Source organism: Salvelinus fontinalis, chromosome 19, assembly GCF_029448725.1.
Source record: "Salvelinus fontinalis isolate EN_2023a chromosome 19, ASM2944872v1, whole genome shotgun sequence".
In the NCBI taxonomy this organism is placed as follows: domain Eukaryota; kingdom Metazoa; phylum Chordata; class Actinopteri; order Salmoniformes; family Salmonidae; genus Salvelinus; species Salvelinus fontinalis.
Window position 1 is genome coordinate 19,017,027 of NC_074683.1, and position 24,961 is coordinate 19,041,987.

Consider the following 24,961-nt stretch of genomic DNA (forward strand, 5'->3'; position numbering starts at 1 on the left):
AGCAATCAGCCTAATGACCCCTGGACTTACCTCGATATTAAACTACTATGTAAGGATACACATTTTGCCATCAAAACAAGGGTGTTTACACCATCTGCTTTAAACCATGGTTCAGATACATGGATTAGTTAACATGCATCAAGTGCAAGGGTTGCATTTGGGTCGGGAGGAGAATCAGTGGTGAAAGCTTAGAAGTTAGTCGCAGAAGTCCAAAACCTATGTCAGTCAACCAAACTCAGGTTAAGTATACAGGGTTGCATTAGATCAGGTGTGGGCATGATTTAAGCTTACAAGTTAGCTATAATTTGGCAAAGCTACGAGGTAAGCAGGAGATGATTACAACATGTAGCGATCTTTGTCCAGTAATGGTGCTTACCAAGCATGCTGTTCCCCCCTTCCATGGGCGACGTCTGGGAGTCCAGAGCCAATTGAGAACCTGGCTCTCCACTGGCTGACCCTTCAGTGCCCAACTCCAGCGTTTCCCCATTGGCAGTCAGGTCAGGTCTGAGGACAACTCCATGTTTCTGGGCAGGACATGAACACAAACTGATGAGAGGCTTAAGACTCTCACAACAGTACATTATAGCTGCATAACTACAATAGAGACACCCTGTTTAAGGGCCACTGTTGCATATTCCCGAGCTCAGACAACCCTTGAGATGACTAAGTACCTTCAGAATGTCTTTCAGCTGGACCACCTCATCCCTGAGCTCATCCCGCTCATTTCGGATGGCATCCGAATACTCCTTTTGCCGCTCTAAGGCCTGAGCAGTTCCCCCAGTGGGGGAGGTGGAAGCGCAGGTAAAGAACAAAGAAAGATATGGGTGAAGTGAAAGTGAGCATAGAGAAAGTGAAGGAACAGTATAGAGTATCAAGCATGCATGCACTTAGGCAGAGAAGTTGATGCTAGCCAAGTAAATAAGTGTATTTTTTCACCACAACGCAGGTGAACGCAACACAATTATGTGTGGGGGTTTTCCATTGAACATGTACTAACAAAACTAATGGATCAGAGTTCACAGGGCATACCCCAATCTTTTTATCCTTCCACTCCACGGTTTCCTGCAGGTCAGAGATTTCCCTAACAAAGCAGTCCTGCTTGAGACGCATCTGACGGATCTCCTGGACAGCGGAAATGCAGGAAGATGTGATGGAATAAATAGGAGAAAATGAAGTGTGTGTGAAAGCAGTGAGAACAATAGACGATCAGCATGGAGGTGAGGAGACGGGGAAGTTCAGAAATAAGAAAACTGAAAAAGGTGACAGGTAAAGTCGTTTTGGCTGTCCTGACAAGCTTTGGGGTTTAATTTTGAGGGTGCCTTGGAGGACTCACTGTTAGTAACTCCTCGCTCTGTTTTAGCGTTTCCTTCATCTCGTTGAACTGGAACTGCAGCACGCCGTGGGCATGTTTCTCACGCTCAAAGTCCTGGGAGAAATGGCAAAGGAGATGTTTTAATGGATTCGCAATATATGCAGTGATCATTGTGGCCCAAAACAGCTGCCTTATAATCCAGAAAGTTGCCATAGCTACATTAGTTGTGGATGAAGTCAGTTTCAGTCTGTAAACTGATTCTTGATCAAAGTGTGTTGTACATATATATATATTTTTAATATAAATACAGTTTTACATGTATAAAATAGTACATATCATTTACGTACAATGCATTTGGAAAGTATTCAGACCCCTTCACTTTTTCTACACTTTGTTACGTTACAGCCTTATTCTAAAATGTATTAAATATATTTTTTCTCATCAATCTAAAAACAATACTCCATAATGACAAAGCGAAAACTTTAGACATTTTTGCAATCTATTACAAATAAAAAAAACAGATACTTTATTTACATAAGTATTCAGACCCTTTGCTATGAGACTGAAATTGAGCTCAGGTGCATCCTGTTTCCATTGATCATCCGTGAGATGTTTCTACAACTTGATTGGAGTCCACCTGTGGTAAATTTAATTATTTGGACATTATTTGTAAAGGCACAGCCCTGTCCATATAAAAGGTCCCACAGTTGATGGTGCATGTCAGAGCAAAAACCAAGCCAAGGTCGAAGGAATTGTCCGTAGAGCGCCGAGACAGGATTTTGTAGAGGCACAGATCTGGGGAAGGTTACCAAAAAATTCCTGCAGCATTGAAGGTCCCCAAGAACACAGCAGCCTCCATAATTTTTAAACGGAAGACGTTTGGAACCAGCAACTCTTCCTAGAGCTGGCAGCTCTAGGAAGGGGGAGAAGGACCTTGGTCAGGGAGGTGACCAAGAACCTGATGTCACTCTGACAGAGCTCCAGAGTTCTCTGTGGAGATGGGAGAACCTTCCAGAAGGACAACCATCTCTGCAGCACTCCACAGATCAGGCCTTTATGGTAGAGCGGCCAGATGGAAACCAATCCTCAGTAAAAAAAGCACATGACAGCCCACTTGGAGATGGCCAAAAGGCACGTAAAGGACTCTCAGACCACGAGAAACAAGATTATCTGGTCTGATTATCTGGCCCAAGATTGAACTCTTTGGCCTGAATGCCAAGCGTCACGTCTGGAGAAAACCTGGCACCATCCCTACGGTGAAGAATGATGGTGGCAGCATCATGCTTTGGGGATGTTTTCAGTGGCAGAGACTGGGAGACTAGTCAGGATAGAGGGAAAGATCAACAGAGCAAAGTACAGAGAGATCCTTGAGCACTCGGGTTCAACAGGATAACGACCCTAAGCACACAGCCAAGACAACGCAGGAGTGGCTTCAGGACAAGTCTCTGAATGTCCTTGAGTGGCCCAGCCAGAGCCCGGACTTGAACCCGATCAAACATCTCTGGAGAGACCTGAAAATAGCTGGTAAGCGACACTCCAAATCCAACCTGAGAGGATCTGCAGAGAATGGGATTAGCTTCCCAAATACAGGTGTGCCAAGCTTGTAGCGTCAAACCCAAGAAGACTCGAGGCTGTAATCACTGCCATAGGAGCTTCAACAAAAGTACTGAGTAAACAAGGGTCTGAAAACGTATGTAAATGTGATATCAGTTTATTGTTTTTAAAATATTTGCAAAAAAATCATAAAACCTATTTTTGCTTTGTCATTATGGGGTATTGTGTTTAGATTGTCGAGGGGAAAAAACTATTTAATCCATTTTAGAATATGGCTGAAACGTAACAAAATGTGGAAAAAGTGAAGAGGTCTGAATACTTTCCGAATGCACTGTATATACATACAGCTCATGTTTCTAATCATCCAGTATTGCATTACTATAGGCAACTATAGTTTCCAAAAGGTACCATCTGGCTAATGTCAATCCCAGTTTCCACCTAATATCGCCCTCCTCAATACACCTTTCTCTTTCGATCCTAACTTTTCCCTTCATCTTACTGTAATTGTATATTTCTCTTGATCTGGCCCTATCCCTTCTCTCCCTCTCCATCTCTCCGTCCCTCCCTCGGATGTATCCCATACCTTGCTCTTCCCTTCGTACTCGCGGCGTGACTCGGACAGCAGCTCCTCCAGCTCCATGAGCGAGTCCTTCAGCGTGTCCACCTGGTACATCAGGTTGTTCTTCTCGTTGTCCAGCTGGGCGTTGGACACCATGGCCTTGCGGTACTTCTCCTCCACCTCCACTAAGGTATCCTATAGGAAGAGATGCCCGTTGGTGTACGCACATGGGAACACAGACAGACAGACCCTAACACAGACACACCAATATCCAAAGGGGGTATTGTTACACCGCTGCCGCTTCCATTTTCTATACTCCATTCTGACGGTCTCAACTAGGAGGAACGATCAGAAGCATGATCGAAAATGGAGGGCATGGATAGAATTCGATGGACATAATTCGTATTCAGAGGGAAATGATTTAATGATGTTAGGACACATGCAACAGTTGCCTACTGCATGCCTGTGGGGTTATTGCATTTGACATCAGGACAGCTTAACTTGACTGCTTTGAACGTGGGCTGAAAAAATGCATAGGAAAAGGCAAGCAAGCCATCTAGTCTTCAAATAAAACTATAAAGTTAACACTTCCCGAAAGTTATAATTCTGTTAATTATCATGCCGATCTGGGCTTTCAACATCACTAGTCTGAAATCATAGGTTATTATCACCTCAGTAAACCATTAGAGGAGTCCAAGATTCTGGCAACCATTTAATATCAAGGTAGGAGTCGAAACATAAAACTGTAGTTGATAGCAAAAGGATAGGTAAGGAAATAATTCTAAAACATCCATTAAATATTAGTCAGGAGGACTAATCATTGCTTAATTGGAGTCGCAGGTACTTTAACACTGACGACTAAAACTACCATTGGTTAATTCTAAGGAAGTTCAAAATGACTATTGGTTAATAGTAGGGCAGTCTAATCATTGGTCAACTCAAAAGCTAGGGAAGACTAAAATCATATGAATATTAACAGGGCCTCAGGCTGGGTTGCGTTGGATCAGTCCAGTAATGTACCTTGACTTCTTTGAGACTCTGCATGTACTTTGACTCCACATCTTGGATCTGATCCTTCAGCTCATGAATCTCCTGGGGTGAAGAGTGTGGCAGGGTTGAGGAGAGACAGAAGCATGCTGCGACAGGGTTCAATAGGTGAAGTGACAAGCACAATGATAGGGTAGAGAATGACTTGCAGAGCAGTGTGCGCTGTACAGCGGTGGGCTCTTAAAAGAGTGGAATTGATGGAAGATGGTTCTAGGACACCCATGTTTTTGTAACCTTTACCTTGATCTCTCGTATGGAGGTTTCTGTGTCGCCAGTGATGGACGTCTCACCACTTTCTCTCTGGGAGGAAGACCCGCCCAGCGAGGCGAGGGTGGCTGCCGATAGGGTGGAAGCGGCTCGAGATCCCTTTTCCAGGTAATCTCTGTCCTCCAGCTGGGAACAACGGGGAGAGGCTGTTAGAACAGGGGCAACATCATGACTTTAGGGCCTAGAGAAGGGTCCGGAAGGCCACGGATTCACACTCAATGTCCTCATCACATCTTTACCTTACTCCACTTTGTCCAATCACATTATCCCTAACAAGCTGTGGGGGGGGGGGGGGGGGGGGGAGTGAGTAATCTTTCCATCCAATCATAAACCATGAGCTGTTTAAATGCTGTTATAAACACACCAGTTACTAGGTAAGTTAATAAAAAATAAAAAAAATGTACAGCTGTCTCAACTTCCAATGCCGTGCAATGTTCATTGTTATGATCCATCACATACAACAACTGCAACATGTTGCATATAGCCATCAGACTGTACAGAGTATTCAGCATGCTATGTTTGGGAAGTGAACAATATGAGTATCAATCAGCATCAATACTGGTTACAGGAGCTCCTACATTCTAAAATAGTTCATGGTACTTCTAGTCCACGACACAGACCATGCTGTTGTTAGTCCCATTCTACAAAGACTCTTGGTCTATCTACAAGAAACCATCCACCTGCATGCTATAGATTAGCAATTCATATTTTTTTTATTCACTAGTACCCCTGTTGATGACATCTCTTCAGTTCTAAAAACACTTTCTAAGGTCTCCTCTCACCCATCTTCCAGGTGTTACCATGACCATACAGTAGGAGTTGACAGCACAATCCACGCTACCACTTCACACAGCAAGTCAGTCAGACAGTAATTAGTCTCTTTAGGTCTACCCCCCCACTCCACACAGAAGAAGCCAGTCTTTATATGTAAGTTGATACCACGCTGCCATGCCCTGGCATGACTCTGGGCGGGCAGCCACTCACGTCCGATAAATTGGGGATGGTCATGTGATCCAGGTCTCTGGGCAGGCCACTGTTGGTGGCCGCGCTGCGCAGGAAGCTGGCCACAGAGTTGCAGTCATCATCCTAGTTGCCCACCAGGGGGCGCAATAGGACAAAGTATATTCAGGTTTGGGCACTGTCTGAATCCCTCAGACACTGCCTTTTCCCAACCAAAACACATCTATGAATGAAAGCACACAATCATGGCCAAATGGAGAATCTGTGTTAACCGGAAAAAGGAACGGCCTACAGCTGTATAGAGTAATGAGCATACTAAACAGGACACACAGTAGCCCACATGTTAATTCATTCCTGTAAAGAAAGACCGTAAAGTTTGATGATTTGTTAAGGGTAGGATGACCCAGCATACCAGATGTCAACTAGTCTTCATATTCTTGCCACTGGTTAAGAAAATATCTGCCCAGAGTTGACAATTCAAACCAGAGGCTTTTCTGGGCAACCTCTCAACACAAATATATGAGGTACAGCAAGAAGTTGTACTGGGTCTCAGATATCTTGTGTCTGTTACCACAATCTCAGTCTGAAAGATGCCAGTTATGTATTTATTTGGGCTGACACAATTACTGTATAACCACGTAAACGATAGTTTTGGAATATAAAATAACCGTCATAACAGTTTAAATTGAATATATACAATTTTTTGGGGGTGGAACGAACAGCTGACTGAAGACGGGATGGCCGGTTATTCGAATGGTTGAGTCCGTTTCTGCGGTAATATGGACTCTTATCAACGTGATGAAACTCGGTTGCGCCTTTCTGAAATGAGCAAGGTGTTTGGAGCAAACGTTCCACAGTAACGTAGAACGTCAATTCAAATGATGTTAACGAATGTGGCTCTGTAATGTCAGTTGAGCTGAATAACACATTGATAGGTACTCCTCCTGCGTTTGCTCCCTGCTTTGCTCCTATGGGTACACCTGCAATTGCCGCCAGTCCACACCTTATGCCATTATTGACTTGAACGAGGACGCCTGCTCTATTAATTCTATTTCTATGGCAGCACATGCCGTCAGGAACGGAGGAACAAACGTATTTTCGTGTTTTACTATTCGAAACGGTTATTAAGGTGACTGCAGTCATTTGGCTTGCCAGTAACCGTCATCCTAAATTCCATGACCTTCACAGCCCTAGTACTTATCTAAAGTTATGTATATGTATTTGTATCCCGGGTTGTCTAACAAAACACTAAATCCAAAAGGCACAGGGCAAATCCAATATATATTTTGGCATGACGCAGCATCATGCGGTGTCAATCATCACTAACAACCATAAACCAAAGACCTTTGAGATGGTGGATATTGTGACCGATTGCCTCAAAATCGGCTACTGTTTCCATTACAATTCTCTGTCAACCGCTTATGAAAAGTGGACTGAATCAGCAAATCAGGAGCCAATTGTCAACGTCATAGTATAATTGAAATTACATGGAAAACAATGCCTACACCATTAACATGTTCATAAGTCTTACAGTGCATTCGGAAAGTATTCAGACCCCTTTACTTTATCCACATTTTGTTACATTACAGCCTTATTTTAAATGGATGAAATTAAAAAATGGCCTCAATCGGCAAACAATAGCCCATAATGACAAAGTGAAAACAGGTTTAGACATTTAAAAAAAAAAATGTATTAAAAATAAAACAGAAATACATTTAAATAAGTAATAAGCAATGAGACTCGAAACTGAGCTCAGGTGCATCCTGTTTCCATTGATCATCCTTGAGATGTTTCTACAACTTGCTTGGAGTCCACCTGTGGTAAATTCAATTGATGGACAAGATTTGGAAAGGCACGCACCGGTCTATATAAGGTCCAATAGTTGACGGTGCATGTCAGAGCAAAAACCAAGTCATGAGGTCAAAAGGAATTGTACTAAGAGCTCCGTGACAGATCTGGGGTGGGTACCAAAACATTTCTGCGGTATTGAAAGTCCAAGAACACAGTGGCCTCCATTATTCTCAAATGGAAGAAGTTTAGAACCACCAAGACTCTTCCTAAATGTCAGGGAGGTGACCAAGAACCCTATGGTCACTCTGACAGAGCGTTAGAGTTCCTCTGTGGCGATGAGAGAACCTTCCTGAAGGACAATCATCTCTGTAGCACTCCACAGATCAGGCCTTTATGGTAAAGTGGCCAGACAGAAGCCACTCCTCAGTAAAAGGCACATGACAGCCCACTTGGAGTTTGCCAAAAGGCAGTGTAAGGACTCTCAGACCATGAGATTCTCTGACTGGGGAAAAGGTTTACCTTCCAACAGGACAACGACCCTAAGCACACAGCCAAGACAACGCAGGATTGGCTTCGGGACAAGTCTCAATTTCCTTGGGTAGCCCAGCCAGAGCCCAGACATGAACCCGATCGAACATCTCTGGAGAGACCTGAAAATAGCTGTGCAGTGACGCTCCCCATCCAACCTGACAGAGCTTGAGAGGATCTGCAGAGGAGATTGGGAGAAACTCCCCAAATACAGGTGTGCCAAGCTTGTAGTGTCATACCAAAGAAGACTCGAGGCCGTAATTGCTACCAAAGGTGCTTCAACAAAGTACTGACTAAAGGGTCTGAATACTTATGTAAATGTAAAAATGTCAGTTTAGATTTGTAATACATTTGCTAAAATGTCAACTGTTTTTGCTTTGTCATTATGGGGGATTGTGTGTTGATTGATGAAGATTATTATTTTTTATTTTTTTTAAATACATTTTAGAATAAGTCTAACGTAACAAAATGTGGAAAAAGTCAAGGGGTCTGAATACTTTCCTTATGCACTGTATATCACCATACATAAATATCACCTGAAAAAAACTACCTTTAAAAGGTATACTCAACAATATATGACAGACACAGAAAGTGAACAGAATTGTGGGTCAATTTTTGCAACAACTAAGAACGTTGAAGCGCACAATTCAACTTCTCTGCTGTTTTGGTGCCCTGGCTACCACGCTCTGCACAGCGTGAAGCGAAACCGTGCACATGAGCAGATACTGTGTGTGTGTAACTGTGTGAGAGCAAAAATGTTGCCTCTCTCGTTCATCTCAAGACCTTCATCGTTGCTGCCGGCAAAGTCATTTCGCTGAGTCTACCTTTAAAATCTTAAGACGATATAACCAATCCAGTGTAAAAGAATACTCGGGTTTGTGATTAAATGCTTGCGAGAGGGTCGTGCCACTTTAAATGCTCCATGGCTGGACAGTGTGACTGAGAAAAGGGGAGCTCACCACTGGGCTGGCACGAGCTGAGCTGGCCCTGGAGGATGCCCTGGAACCGCTGCCGCGATAACTATTGTACTCTGAATGCTGGGGAGGGCACACACACCATCGTCAGCGTCCACGCACACAAGAACACACACGTCTGCAGTACCAACTCACACCGGGCGACAGGTAGAGAAATCCTAAGCCAACAGAGCTATGCAGTGCGCTACATTAACGTTCACAGGGAACTGAACTCACAACCATGCTTCCAACCAACTGAGCAGTTGCACCAAAGTTAATGAACGTCATATCAACAGCACAAACACAGCTAAACACTCTGGAAACTAAAACTCGCCACGGGAACAACAACACATCATGAAAAAGCTATAAAAAAAAACACGAACAGAACATAGCTGTCATATACATTCCAGTTACTCACAGACACGCCCTACATACACGCATAAACATAATTTAAATACACTCGCATTGCAATTAGTGAAGCAATTTCCTCAACCATAGGCCCGGACGATAATATTCCGATCAATCTTTCGGTTGAGTACTCAAACGGAAAGGTTAGTGACCGCATGTCATTTATTAGGTGCAGAGGGGACATAAGATGTTACAAGTAAGGGAATGTCACGTGTTTAGGACACGTGGGTTTACTGCCACACACACACACACAAACACAATCCCACAATGCATTGGGAGTCTTACACGAGAGCTGGAGCCGGTCACCCGTCGAGACCCACTGTACAGGCTGTCCTCATATAAAGAGCCCTGCAGGGGTGGGATCGGACGTCACACACACAAACACAACAACATAATATTCGCAGCAGTGCTCTCGGAGGCATGCTTGCTAATCTACACGACACAGTGACATAAATCATAGCTTCTTCAGTGCACAGTAAAATCCAGTAAAATCCAAACACCCAAAAGTAAATTGTTGCTACTATAAGCAATCAGAACTTCTTGATAATTACAGAATGGCTCCTAAAGCCACTGGTTACACTATGAAACCAAAAAATACTAGAGTGCTTACTTTAAAGATGATCTTGTGATAAAAAAAACAGTGTCTTTCAGGTGACAAACAGGCAGAGCAACGTGTGTGTTACAGGTAGCATATGAAGTATCATAATGGGTTGGGTCAAAGGTCACACTAATGAATGGCATCACAAACCCTGTGATGGCGCCGGTAGGAGATCTGGCTGAGTAGCCCGGATGACTAAATGGAGTGTGGGTATAGTAGGGAGGGGGTAAGAATACTTGTCACAACATGTATTCACACTGTAGTCAGTGCCTGGGTAACAACAATGGTAAGACCATGTGATCTAGCCTGGTCCAAGATCTGTATGTGCCGCCTTGCCAACTACTACGGTAATTGTCATGGCCAACATGATGGCAAGACTGCAAAAACTGATCTGGGAGCAGTTCTGGGAGTGCACAGCTCAGGAGAGGTAATATTGCCTTGATATAGGATTTGCGGTATATGTGTTTGGGTGTGTGCACGTGCATGCGTGAACAGACCTCGTAGGAAGAAAGCCGTTGCCTAGAAGAGGACAGACCATTGTTGCTGTTAAGGTCAGAGGAAGCATAGGATGCCTAAGACGAGGGAAAGAGGGAGAGGGATTGAAGAGAAACACAGCAAGAGAGAGGAAACAGAAATGACTAAGAAACCTTAGTTGAAATGTGTTTAGATGTAAAGGCAAATGGCCAATGACAATACCATTCAGCGGAATTCCACACAACACTACAGAATGTATACAAAACATCAGGAAAACTCTTGCACCCAGTCACACCCTCTTTTGCCCTCAGAACAGCCCCAATTCGCCAGGGCATGGACTATATAAGGTGTTGAAAGCTTTCGAACAGGGATGCTGGCCCATGTTGACTCCAATGCTTCCCAAAGGTGTGTCAAGTTGGCTGGATGTCCTTTGGGTGGTGGACCATTCTTAATTAATACACATGGGAAACTGTTGAGTGTAAACAAAAACCAGCAGCATTGCAGTTCTTAACACACAAACCGGTGCGCCTGGCACCTACTACCGTACCCCTTTATTATCAGGTATGCCATGAAAATGAGAAGGGCCACAGTCTGATTTCAATACCAAAAGTTAATGGTTATCTGTAGAAGGAATGTATATGGTGGGGGTCAAGTAATGTTGGATATGAGCCAGAGGCTTGGAATGTACTGAGTAAAGGAAAGGCAATCACATGGTTGCGATCACAGATAAGGGCGGAGAGCTGTGGATTAGTGAGGAATGGGGGCCGAGGTCAGGTCAGGTTAAGGGAGAAGGAACAATTTATTGCCCACATCACTTAACTTCCTGCCTAGCAATAAATATGTCATGTTTAGAGGGAAGGAGGAGTTCGCCTAAATCGGAGTATGTGTATTTGTGCTGGTGGGAACATATATTTGTCAGCTGTCTGACCCTTTGGGTGACTAAACTTAGTTTGAGCTTTTATAGATGTCCGTCCGTTTTTTACCCTGGTATTTAGAACCTAGCACCCCGTTCAAAGACACAAATCTTTTGTCTTGCTCATTCACCCTCTGAACGGCACACTTACAAAATCCATGTCTCAACTGTCAAGGCTTAAAAATCCTTATTTAACCCGTCTCCTCCCCTCCAACACTGATTGAAAAGGATTTCACTAGTGACATCAATAAGGGATCATAGCTGTCACCTGGACTCACCTGGTCAGTCTGTTGTGGAAAGAGCAGGTGTTCATCATGTTATGTACACTCAGTGTATATCATGAATTCAAGTGGTGTCTCTGTCCGTGACCATTCATTTTTGCAGCCATCATTTCACATTCACACAAATTTACAGTGTCTTTCGAAAGTATCAATGGTGATAAAAAAAATGTAAAAAAACATGCCAACTCAAACACACTTCTGACATAGATACATTTGGCATAGATGCTGAACAAGAGAACATATCTCCGTTTAAAGCTACTCTAAAGAGTGTTACAGCAGAACGAGTAAAGAACAACAAAAGAAACACAGATGAACTGAAAGAAGAAGAAAAAACACACTCGGTGAGAGGTGTCAGACTTGCAGATATCAATGGTTAGTGGACAAGCCATGCGGAGAGAGAGAGACGAGTGAGAATAAAGTAAGACGTGCAGTACCAGTCAAAAGTTTGGACCTACTCATTCAAGGGTTTTTCTTTATTTTGATTATTTTCTACATTGTAGAATAATCCCAAGAGTGTGCAAAGCTGTCAAGGCAAAAGGTGGCAACTTTTGTATTTTGATTTGTTTAACACTTTTTTTGGTTACTACATGATTCCATATGTGTTATTTCATATTTTTGATGTCTTCACTGTTATTCTACAATGTAGAAAATAGTCAAAAATAAAGAAAAACCCTTGAACGTGGCCACACTGTTGATGTGTGGCCACACTTTTGATTGGTACAGTACATATCGCTCAACACATTTGGGGTCACAAGTGGGATCCAGCATTCAGTAGTTAACACCAAAGTGTTAATGCACAGTCAGTCACGCAACCCCCACCGGCTGCAGGTCCAGTCTGGAGGAGCGAGAGACCTTGCTAATGCTCTCATCACTGAGTCTGGAGCTCTGAGAGTGGGTGAGGAGGAGAGAGAGAGAGATAACCCCTGGTGTCGACATCAACATTAAAGAACAGACTGCTACCAAACAGACCACATTTTTGCCTCAATTCAAGCCCTTAGAGTTACCTCCGCAAGTTCCGCTTTCTATCTTATACAGATCAATTGATTGACTTAAAAAATGGTTCCTTATTGGTAGAATAAAGGCAGTAGGGCTATTGGCAGAACTCTAAAAGAAAGATAGAGGGAGAGGGAAAGAGGAAGAGAGGGAACCCACCGGCTGCAGATCTAGTCTGGACGAGCGAGAGACCCTGCTAGTGCTCTCATCACCAAGTCTGGAGCTCTGAGAGTGGGCGAAGAGGAGAGGGAGATAAAGCCTAATTAACTGCAAGGCACTTAACTACAGCACACCATGCTAGACAGCACCCCTCTGCCTGCAAAATAATAACCATAACTACCCTCGCTGAAGCCGAATTTGAACAAAACAGTCAAGAAACTGCAAGTATCTTGGAATAGTTCAATGTGGTCAAGAATGACCCGTGTCAATATAAACAGTGGACTGATGGAATAAGGAATACGGAAACAAACAGTACTGAATTGTGTGGTATGAAAACCCCAGTATCCTGAAATTCCCTCAATGCATACGTACTAAAACACACACATTTCGTCTGCAATCACTTAACTGAAGTCAATTGTAAACATGTTCACTTGAACCTATTGGCATTCATCTATTCACCCTGCGGGACACTAGCCAGGTACTACAGGTTAAAAGGCACTACTAACCCGGCTGGATATAGCACTGTACTCATTGTCATAGCCGTTGCTCTGTAAGGGACAGAAGACATGCAAATGAGCAACAAAACTGCAATCATTTTTCAGTTTGGGCTATTCTTAAAGGTCACAGTCTTTACGTACGTCACGATCTTTGTGTTTGTGTTTCTTCTTTTTCTTGGATTTCTTGTCCTTCTCCTGTGAAAGGGAGGAGGAGTCCTGGGAGAGGGGGATTGAGGAGGCGGGTAAAGGTGTGTGTCAGGACGCCTCTCCCGCCCATGGGAAAAGCCATCATGGAAACAGGAGCCACACCCACTAAATTACTGACATGTCAAATTAATGGCACAAAAAGAAAATACAACGACGGGCAAGGCAGGATGGGAGGAAGACACCTTGCATTTTCCTCAGTGTCTAGGTTTCCATCCAAATGGCAACAGATTTTAATGTGGATATTCTAAAATCCACAAAAAGAAAATATGCACATTTTCCCACAAGTGGTTAGTTTCCACCAAACTGACTTGTTGCAGATAAAAATCAGTGCGTGATTTACTTTTTCGCTTCAGTTTTCATGTATTGAACACAAATCAAACTTGTCACAAAAACTGTTGCGTTAAATAGCCAAATGTGCCTACTCTGATCTTGGCACGTGCTCTCTAGCCAACAGCTCACAGATCCAGTGCGGGTAGGCAAGTCTACATGAGATTAGTATGGATGAGAGCGAGAATATTTGTATTTGTCAAACGGCAGTCGAGCATCGATCCATCATGTTACCAGAATAAGACCCTCGATATTTACTGGAAAGGAGCATCAACATCACCGTGCACTTTCACCATCCTGTGAAGTTCATCATCATTAATTGAATCTGTAGCCTAATAAACTGCATTAGTTTCCCGAGTTGTAGTGGGAGGACTATACACTATGTGACTCCATTGCCATTTCTCGCATAATACATTTTCAGGATAGAAAAAGGTCGCACCATGTTGAGCAAACAAATGATCTGTCAGCATTTATAAAACTTCCTGTTTCCATCACAGTTGCCATAATTATTTTTTTATACAGTTTCACTTTACTCGCATAAAAAACTGTGGATGGATTCCCATCACCACCAAACTGATAAAGACATTAGCCACACGTTACTTTCTGGTTTGGGTAAAACATGCAAACCATTGCAGCAGCCAAGAAAACCCCAAACTCACAACTAGGTCTAGACTAGAGGTCGACCGATTAATCGGAATGGCCGATTAATCATAACAATCGGAAATCTGTATTTTTAATTTTTTTTTTTTTTTACACCCTTATTTAACTAGGCAAGTTAGTTAAGAACACATTCTTATTTTCAATGACGGCCTAGGAACGGTGGGTTAACTGCATCGTTCAGGGGCAGAACGACAGATTTTTACCTTGTCAGCTCGGGGGGATTCAATCTTGCAACCTTACAGTTAACTAGTCCAATGCTCTAACCACTTGATTGCGACTGCAGTAGAAGCCAAGGTAAGTTGCTAGCTAGCATTAAACTTATCTTATAAAAAACAATCAATAAATCATAATCACTAGTTAACTACACATGGTTGATGATATTACTAGTTTATCTAGCTTGTCCTGCGTTGCATATAATCGATGCGGTGTGTATCGTTGCTCCAACGTGTACGTAACCATAAACATCAATGCCTTTCTTAAAATCAATACACAGAAGTATATATTTTTAAACCTGCATATTTAGCTAAAATAAATCCAGGTTAGCAGGCAATATTAACTAGGTGAAATTGTGTCACTTCTCTTGCGTTCATTGCACGCAGAGTCAGTGTATATGCAACAGTTTGGGCCGCCTAATTTGCCAGAATTTTACGTAATTATGACATAACATTGAAGGTTGTGCAATGTAACAGGAATATTTAGACTTATGCCACTCGTTAGATAAAATACGGAACGGTTCCGTATTTCACAAAGAATAAACGTCTTGTTTTCGAGATGATAGTTTCCGGATTCGACCATATTAATGACCTAAGGCTCGTATTTCTGTGTGTTATTATGTAATAACTAAGTCAATGATTTGATAGAGCAGTCTGACTGAGCGGTGGTAGGCAGCAGCAGGCTCGTAAGCATTCATTCAAACAGCACTTTCCTGCGTTTTGACAGAAGCTCTTCGCTGTGCTTCAAGCCTATCAACTCCCGAGATTAGGCCGGTGTAACCGATGGGAAATGGCTAGCTAGTTAGCGGGGTGCGCGCTAATAGCGTTTCAAACGTCACTCGCTCTGAGACTTGGAGTAGTTATTCCCCTTGCTCTGCATGGGTAACGCTGCTTCGAGGTTGGCTGTTGTCGTTGTGTTCCTGGTTCAAGCCCAGGTAGGAGCGAGGAGAGGGATGGAAGCTATACTGTTACACTGGCAATACTAAAGTGCCTATAAGAACATCCAATAGTCAAAGGTTAATGAAATACAAATGGTATAGGGAGAAATAGTCCTATAATTCCTATAATAACTACAACCTACAACTTCTTACCTGGGAATATTGAAGACTCATGTTAAAAGGAACCACCAGCTTTCAAATGTTCTCATGTTCTGAGCAAGGAACTTAAACGTTAGCTTTCTTACATGGCACATATTGCACTTTTACTTTCTTCTCCAACACTTTGTTTTTGCATTATTTAAACCAAATTGAACATGTTTCATTATTTATTTGAGGCTAAATGGATTTTATTGATGTATTATATTAAGTTAAAATAGATGTTCATTCGGTATTGTTGTAATTGTCATTATTACAAAAAAAAAAGTTGGCCGATGAAATCGGTAGCGGCTTTTTTGGTCCTCCAATAATCGGTATCGGTGTTGAAAAATCCTAATCGGTCGACCTCTAGTCTAGACCCATCCCTTTTTCTGTTTTAAAAACGTGCGTCTCCCTTTAAGGACATATTTCTCATTTAACTACAATTCTTTAACACTACAGTATTTTCCATGATTACTCACCAGAAAACATTTCTCTATGAGAACTCAGACAACAGTGCCTAAAATAGTTCTGAGTCTGTGTCTTAGTCCCAAATGGCACCCGATTCGCTATATAGTGCACTACTTTTGACCAGATCCCTATGGGCCCTGGTCAAAAGTAGTCACTATAAAAGGAATAGGGTGCCATTTATGATGCACCTTGTGTTTGTTTTGGAACAGACAGCTGGCAGGCTAGCCAGCTCTATAACAGTCGATTTACTCCATCGCACTAGCCAGGGACAACCCTAGTAGTCCACTGAAGAAATTAACCGTACTAACACCCAAGATGAAGCTTTAATGTAACCAAACAAGCCAATTATGGTTTGATTAAATAAACATGTAAGACAAGTGCTTGTTTCGGTTTATTAAGCATTGAAGCATGCCTCCGAAGGGAAATCATTAGTGGCTCCGATGGTAAATAGTATTAAACTGGGTAGTTCGAGCCCTGAATGCTGATTGACTGACAGCCGTGGTATATCAGACCGTATATCACGGGTATGACAAAAGTTATTTTTACTGCTCTAATTACATTGGTAACCAGTTTATAATTAAAGGTACGTTGGGGGTTTGCGGTATATGGCCAATATACCACATCCCTCAGGCCTTTATTGGTAAATATAACATTCAACTCGACTTTAGACCACAAACGTCAATTAGTCAGGCTTTGTGTCATCACACAGTCATGTCAACTTTCTCCAGAGTACACACCATGTCTGAACAACACCCTACAATAAGTCGTCCATGCTAATGTCTGTGACACACACACAGACACACAAACCCAAGACTGGATAAAGTGGTTGCTCCACTAAAAGGTTTGCGATTATGCTGCGGGATTTAGAGGTAATTTGTGATTTAGTACGGTACCCTGTGTCACCACTTCATTGCTCCAGAACAGCGCAAGGGGGAGTTAGAGCACTGATTATGCTTTTGGGTCCTACTGTGTCTCTGACTGACAATGAATGGGCGACATAAACCTATATAGAAACTGATAATTGTGCACGACTTTAGTATTACTTACGAAAACTGTTACACTACGGTTTTTATTATTTTACTATGATTATTTTGCTCTTACTGTAGGTCACTCCCGGCCGGTCACGTTGTACAGCGCCTGAGTGTCGCAACGGTCTAAGACACTGCATAGCAGTGCAAGCTGTGTTGCTACAGATGCTGGTGCAATACCCGTGCCGGCCTCGACTGGGAGACCCATGAGATGACTGTAGGTTTTTGGTTTCTCCCCCTCTACAAACAGAAATAAATTATAAATAACCAACTGGCTTTATTTACAAATTAGTAACAATGTCAGCCAATGTCCCTTTTCCTCGCTCATTTTACATTATTTGAAAACAAAATAGTCTCCAAAATATTTAAGGGGCATTGCACTAATAATGGCGCTGACTAGGGAAACGTTCCCGCTGTTCTGTTCTTAGAGCCAGTCTGCACGTTCAAACTAAAACCATGTAACTAATGATGGCATCTTCAAGCTTTCATTAATAAAATAATGATAAAAACACTCTTTCAAAATGCCGATGTTTATTTAGTTATGGATCCATAATGACTTTACCATGGGAATAAATATCACTGAATTACAGAAATATCCTTTATTTGTAATAATTGGCGGAGTGTCACGTCACATTTTTCGATATACTGTTTGCCTACCGTAGGCGACATGAGTCTCACTAGTGTTGAGTAATGTGCTGCTAAAAGTGGTGTAGGTCTTATTTATTTAAAGAGCATATTGAAGTTAGAAGCATTTAGCCTACAACTATTTCAGCACTGTTTCACGCTGTTCTGAGACAAACATGGGGACTGGTCTTGATAATTCAATTCGATTTATATTTTCACTGATTCTTCCTTTGGGTATTGGTTAGACTACAAGGGTGAAGAAATGTTATGCTCTTAGTGTAACCTTTATTTAACTAGGCAAGTCAATTAAGAACAAAATCTTATTTTCAAGGACAGCCTACTCCTTCCTCCCCATCGGTAGACCGGGGTTCAATTCCCTGTGTGCCTGCATTCTCTAGTACAGCCGCTATTGAAGGCTTTCAAATACTTCTCAAAGATGCCCTCTGGTGGTCAAACTAACCCTAACTCGCATTAATAGTACCAGTGGTTTACACTTAAATAACATGCCATAGAATTCTGAAAGACCATGCAAGCTGCACCGCAGTACGCTGCAACTTTAAAAGGACGAACCACTGTAGGTTAACAATGCATTGCAATCTTCCCAACACACATTAAACCATGATTAGTAACCATCACATCTGCGGTTAATCAAACTGATGAGTTAACAATGTAAATAATGAGCCAAAATCTACCCAACAATTTGTAGGCTTTCCTGTCAAACTATTTTGCTGTCGCTAAGGGAGAAAATGACATGGTTGGTGCCTGATCCTGCTATGCTTGATTTTCTCCTAAGAGGACTGTCATGTTTTGGCACGCCATCGTTGCCTTGCTCTGAATAGAGTTTAAATGGTAAACTAACAACTACATGTTGTTACTAAAAACTGACATAAAGACCATTATGGGATGCAGTAGGGTTAGATGATCAGGCCAGGTTAATCTCACAGCAGGCTAAGTCTTACCCCTCTTCCGTAGGCCCCTATTGCATCAAAATCCGACTGCCCAAAGACATAAGAGCATCGTCACCAAGGGTTTAAACACCAAGTGATGGTTGTACTTGTTACCCCCTTCTGAGCAGCTATGGAACCACTCATGCTTACCTCTTTATGCAAGTTGGTAGAAAATGCCCTAACCACTGGTTTTACTGTCCCTAATGGTTACAGTTAGGATTTGTAACGGGAAAATCTGATCCAAGATCTGTGTTTAGGGGCAACTTCTACCTCAAGCCTCTTTACCGATAGTCATAAATTCTGCAAACAAAGATGGCGGCGTTAGAGTGATACTGACCCTCACACTGCCTCGGCTGCCCACAGACATCCGCTCATCATCGTCTGAGATCTGTGTGGGAAACAAAACAAATTAAGTAGATGTTCTTCGATTGTACAGTACAACATCTGTACTTGGGGGGGAAAAAAATATTTAATGTGGTTTAACAGTCAAATTAAGAAAGAAACAGAAATTCCAACAAATTTTTTGATACACAACGAGGAAAATTGAATTTCAATTTACTCCATGAATTGAAATGTAATTTCACCCCAACCCTGGTGTTTAACATGGTTCACTGAAACACCTCAGAAATGAATCTCTCCCCTCCGTCTGTAAATGACTTGACTGTGACCTCTTTCTCTGTGCTCCCCAGACTGGCTGTACAAACCAGATTATGTGCCTGAGAACACAGCTCAATGGCCCAGGGCAGTGGAGTCAGAGTGGGCCACACTGAATGACATTAGTATGTGAAATTATTGGCACCCTTAGCAAAAATGATAAATAATTACTATACTGAGCTATATTGTATGCTCAAAAAGATTGGGAAATTATACTATTTTATAATAATACAATTGCTCATGGAAAGAGATGTCCCGGTACTTTCCTGTACTTTTTAGCCAGTAGCTCTGAAAGTAGCACTCACGAGCCAAAAGTGGTCCCCGAAAACTGCGTACCCACATCACATGTGCAGATATGTGCACCACGTCATTGCTCTTTATTTCGCTCTGCTGTGGGTATATATGATGTGCCTCGTGCTAGATGTCACTCAAATGGCGAAGGGCTGAACCTCATTGGCTAGAACTTGAATTGCTAGGGGGCTGGCCCACGCGGGGAAAAAATGACACTGCACAGCTTCATGAAAAACGGTCGCTTTCAAACTAGGGATTTTGTGGCTAATTGAGATGCATAATCTATAAGCAGAATTACTGTATGTATGAACTTCACAATGACACATTCAGCCCAAAGTTCCAATTCATGTCTAACCAGCAATATTTTTTTTCTCTAAAAAAGGTAGGGGTTAAAATGATTGACACCTCTGTTTTCAATACGTCACCTTGAGGATAATGGCACTGAGCCTCTTTCTAAAAAGTTTGAGAACACATTGGGAGGGATTTCAGACCATTCCTCCATACAGAATCCTTCTAGATCCTTGATACCCTTTGTTTGCACAGGTTTTCAATGGGTTTCTATTTTCATGTCATCTGACCAAAGCACCAGTTCCAATCCAAGTGCCAATGCTATTTAGCACACTCCAGGATTTACATTTGTTGGATGACATGAAAATAGAGCTCTTTGGCCACTCACACCAGCGGTGGCTTTGGCGTCGAAATGAGAATGCACGAGCAGAGAATAACCTCGTAAAATATGGTGGTGGATATTTGATGTTATGCGGCTATTTTGCTTCCACTGGTCCCGGGGCCCTTGTTAAGGTCAATGGCATCATGAACTTTACCCAGTACCAGGACATTTTAGGCACAAACTCGATTGCCTCTGCCAGAAAGCTGAAACTTGGTGCAAGTGGATCTTCCCGCAAGACAATAACCCCAAACACATCTACAAATAAATTGGTAATTGGCCATAAAATCAACAATTTGTAGTGGCCATCTCAGTCTCCAAACCAGAAACCCATTGAAAACCTGTTTGAATTGAAGAGGGCAGTCCATAATCACAGACAAAGGATATCAAGGATCTGGATGGATTCTGTATGTAGGAATGGTCCCAATGTGTTCTCCAACTCATAAAACATTTTAGAAAAAGGCTCAGTGCCATTATCCTCCCAAGGTAAGGTATTGAAAACAGGGTTGTCAATCATTTTAACCCTTATCTGTTAGAGAAAAACAGTACTACTTGTTAAACATGTATTTATCTGAGCAATTGTATTAGTATAAAATTATTTCCCCAGTATAAATGTATTTTTGCTCATCTTTATCAAGGGTGTCAATCATTCCAGACCTCACTGTTTATCCCAACAAGCATACTACATGATATAAGGCAAAATATTGCCGATCAACCCATACTAAATAGTATCCTAGTATGGATTGGATATTGGAACTTGGGAGTGTATTGACTGATAGGAGACAAATATCGTCACTTGAACAAAAGCCTGCTGACATTGTGACACTCCAGCACCTGAGTTCCCAAGGTATTAAGTCACGGTTCAAAGAAATGAAAGCTGCTTTTGTCAGATGGAGACAGGAAGGTGCAAAGAGAGATGGTGGATAATAGGGGGAGAGGAATACACACCGAAGTATGTCTCTGTGTGGGGCGTGAGTACCTCTCACTGTCCTCCTGGAAGAATGAAAAAGGAAAATAGAACACAGGTAGAGGTCAAAGGTTCAAATGACAGGGGAAGGATGAAACACTTAGGACAATATCAACATTGTTGTTCATATAGGCACGTCGGAGAGGGGTTTCAGCAAGCACCCAAACAGACAAATTCAAACTCGCACAAGGGCACACTTACGTGCAAAACTCACACCCCATTATTCCAAAGGAGGACTTCTAGCATGTATGCACACTTTTTCCAATTCAACTGTGGCTATTAAACTGAGGAGAATTGAAAGTGAAGGGTAATTGCCTGCTAACCTTTGAAAGTGAACAAATTCTCAATGGTCAAGTGCACTGCATTCATTCCCTAAGCAGCCATGCCTCCAGTTCATCACATCACTGTGGCCATGGATACTGATCCTGTCACCCAACCACTCGAGCAGACATGGTTACACAAACAGGACAGGACAGAGATTAGTTCCTCTCCTGCAACTTTCATCACATGCTGCGGTTGGTTACTTGTCATTGTTCTCCGATACCTTCACATAATTCAGCATTTGTCTTTTTAAAACACAATATGACAGGAGAGACCTATGTCACACAGTGTCCAGTCTGGTGGATCTGAACCACCCAGGAACACTGCAAGAATAAGACCGTCGCTTGGCAGTCAAGGGGATCATCGAAACCCAGGCAGTCTACACGAAAGGGATAGGACATGCAGATCCAAACCCATTCAACATGCACATCAATTCTGTGGATTATCATTAGATGTGCGGCCTTATAAATCAACAATCCGCTCTAGAACTTGTTAGCTAAAAAAGGTATATCGCACACAAAAGCCTCTCAAAAAAAATTATGAAAAGCAAATGCCATATTGGTTTAAGAGGAAAGCCCTTTTTTTAATCTCAGCTATTCCCCATGGCTAAGAACATTCACACAACCTGGCATTATTAACAGCTTTGAATATTGAAAGAGAGTGAGTGAATTACTTTCATGCATGATTCAAAAACAAGCTGTTATTCCACAACCGTTAGTGCAGCTAATTCATTAACAACGCTTCGCTCGTCAAATATTCATTCTTGTTATTGACTGTACCATCCATTGCTCGATGTGTCCCCATTCGCTGTCTACTTTGTCTGGTTTGTTGTCCAAGCCGTAATATTTCTGAGGAAAGAGCGTGAGAGGAGAGGAAGGAAGGGTGGAAAGGCACAGCTCATCGAACAATCATTATTATCTAGCTATATGTACTATGTAGTCTAAACCATGGTGATTTTATATAGACATTAGACATGTCTAACAAATAACTAACACATTTATACCGGGATGCATGTCTAAACTGAAGAAAGATGAAAATTATTATTTTTACTACTGACAAAATGATAATGAAAGTAGAAAAACAGTACAGAAAATGTGGGGGGGGGGGGGGGGGGACAAGAATCCTACCTTCTGAACCTGATAGATCTATAAATTAACACCACAGGAGGAGCAGCCAGGGCAATGGAGGAGAGGAACCAGGAAATCAGGGACAGAAAGGGAAAGAATAAAAGAAAAAAAGAGTGACATTGGGGAACAGAGAGAGATAAAAAATGATAGACCACAGCAAAGAGGGCGAGAGAGAGAATGTAAAGCTGTATACGTATATGTATGTAAACCTACATAGAAAGCGAGAGAACAGTACAATAATTAGGGTGGTGTCCACGCAGAGGCAGGTTATTGCTTATGACAGGGACTTGGCTGTGGAATGTGGCATGGACATAGCGTGGCAGGCCAACAGTAACCGACCCCAGGAACGTCTCAAGAGTTCACATGATGGTCTCGGGAGGGACCATGTGATTAGAGTCACCAGGGTAAGCAGGATTCTTTCCGACCGTGGCTCCTTAAGGTTAGTGACAGCGTGTTGGCATCTCAACAGTAGCATGACCCGTGTCACCTGGCACACGAGGCAATCAGCCAAAATACTGTACACTTTTCTCAAGTCAAGTTTTGACAAGATCCAAAACATGGCCTGATTCTTTCTAGGAGGGGATGTTCCTCAGCGACAGTATCAACACATTATTCACCAATATTGCCTTACTTTAAATCTCAACTATCTCTGAAGAGATCCTAAAAAAAAGACATGCATTTCGTGCTGCTGTACAAATAGGTAGCAGACAAAACCCAAGTAAGTAGACTTTCATAGCCAGATTTCCTAAAGAACGAAAGGGTATACTACGACACTAGCTAGATCTACAGTGGTTCCTCCTTTAAAAGTTGCGTCATACTGCAGCAGCCCGCAACATTCTATGGCACGTTATTCGATTGTCAGCCATTTTTTTTACGTTAATGTGCTAGTTTGACCACCAGAGGGCAACTTTGAGAAGCATTTGATAGTCACCCATGTTGGCTTTACTAGAGAATTCAAAACCTTGGTACATGGGATTGATTTCAAGAAATCTGGCTGAATTCATTTAATTAATATTATGGTGTTTCTATTCCGAGAAAAATGAAACCCTCAGGGTTTCCGTTAGGATGGAATGTAAAATATTGCGCTGTACAACGTGACGGTCGGGAGTAGGCCACCATCTAACGGGCATAACATTTCCACACCTCAATTGTAGCGTAACCAACACTCACTTAGCCTATGGTAGGCCTACAGTATATCTAAAAACGTTTTTTTTTTTTTTTTTTTTTTTTTTTTTCAATTAAGTGACTCTGCCAATAATTACATTTAGTAAATTGGAGAATTCTACATTAATATCTAAGGGGCATTTTCCGTTAGGATCTGTGAGAATATCTGAGAATATCTAAGGGTCTTTTTTATCTAATTCTAAATGAATTAGATAAAAATGAGATTTTGGTTTCATTTAACCTAGAGTGAGCGATAAAAAGGCAATTCTTGAACATGGACTGAGACAGTCTCACTAATTTGTAAATAAAGTCAGTTTGTTATTTAGATGTATTTATTTCTGGAGAAACCTAACTTGATTATTTAGCGGACATTACTTGATGACAGTGAGTGATTGTAATCTGAATAAAAAGGCCCAAATAGTTATAAAGGCCAAACTATAGCCCTGCTAATAGCCATAATGACGCTGTACAATGTGACCATGTGTGTTTGAAAGCATATTTCAGTAAGCAAAACTATGTTTGCCTTTAATAGACAACTTTGTTCCAATATTTCTGTAATTCAGTGATATTTATTCCCATAGCAATTTGTGGATCCATAACTAAATCAACAACTGCATTTTGAAAGATTATTTTGATTATTATTTTATTAACATAAGCATAAAGATGCTGATGAAGAAATATAGTACTGTACATTAAGATACTCTTAATGATCGGCTATGAAAAGCCAACTGACATTTACTCCTGATTATTATTTGACCATGCTGGTCATTTATGAACATCTTGGCCATGTTCTGTTATAATCTCCACCCGGCACAGCCAGAAGAGGACTGGCCACCCCTCATAGCCTGTTTCCTCTAGGTTTCTTCCTAGGTTTTGGCCTTTCTAGGGAGTTTTTCCTAGCCACCGTGCTTCTACACCTGCATTGCT

At 42.0% G+C, this 24,961-nt stretch overlaps 1 protein-coding gene across 7 annotated transcripts in view; it reads right to left on the reverse strand.

Annotated features, from left to right (window-relative positions):
• LOC129816461 (leucine-rich repeat flightless-interacting protein 2-like) overlaps positions 1-24,961 on the reverse strand; it is an 81,058-nt gene that overhangs the window by 17,758 nt on the left and 38,339 nt on the right. Inside the window, exons 3-22 of one of the 7 annotated variants that reach the window (XM_055870985.1) lie at positions 22,871-22,888; positions 22,523-22,591; positions 21,404-21,448; positions 19,181-19,231; positions 13,436-13,510; positions 13,304-13,345; positions 12,798-12,863; positions 12,465-12,530; positions 10,475-10,549; positions 10,128-10,172; positions 9,665-9,727; positions 8,978-9,055; positions 5,724-5,825; positions 4,713-4,865; positions 4,446-4,517; positions 3,450-3,620; positions 1,334-1,426; positions 1,030-1,122; positions 672-764; positions 377-524 (exon numbers count right to left, since the gene is read on the reverse strand). In XM_055870985.1, the coding sequence (XP_055726960.1) occupies positions 377-524; positions 672-764; positions 1,030-1,122; positions 1,334-1,426; positions 3,450-3,620; positions 4,446-4,517; positions 4,713-4,865; positions 5,724-5,825; positions 8,978-9,055; positions 9,665-9,727; positions 10,128-10,172; positions 10,475-10,549; positions 12,465-12,530; positions 12,798-12,863; positions 13,304-13,345; positions 13,436-13,510; positions 19,181-19,231; positions 21,404-21,448; positions 22,523-22,591; positions 22,871-22,888 (1,618 nt within the window). The remainder of the gene's footprint in view (positions 1-376; positions 525-671; positions 765-1,029; positions 1,123-1,333; positions 1,427-3,449; positions 3,621-4,445; positions 4,518-4,712; positions 4,866-5,723; positions 5,826-8,977; positions 9,056-9,664; positions 9,728-10,127; positions 10,173-10,474; positions 10,550-12,464; positions 12,531-12,797; positions 12,864-13,303; positions 13,346-13,435; positions 13,511-19,180; positions 19,232-21,403; positions 21,449-22,522; positions 22,592-22,870; positions 22,889-24,961) is intronic. The other 6 variants (XM_055870978.1, XM_055870979.1, XM_055870980.1 and 3 more) reach the window with 6 other exon arrangements.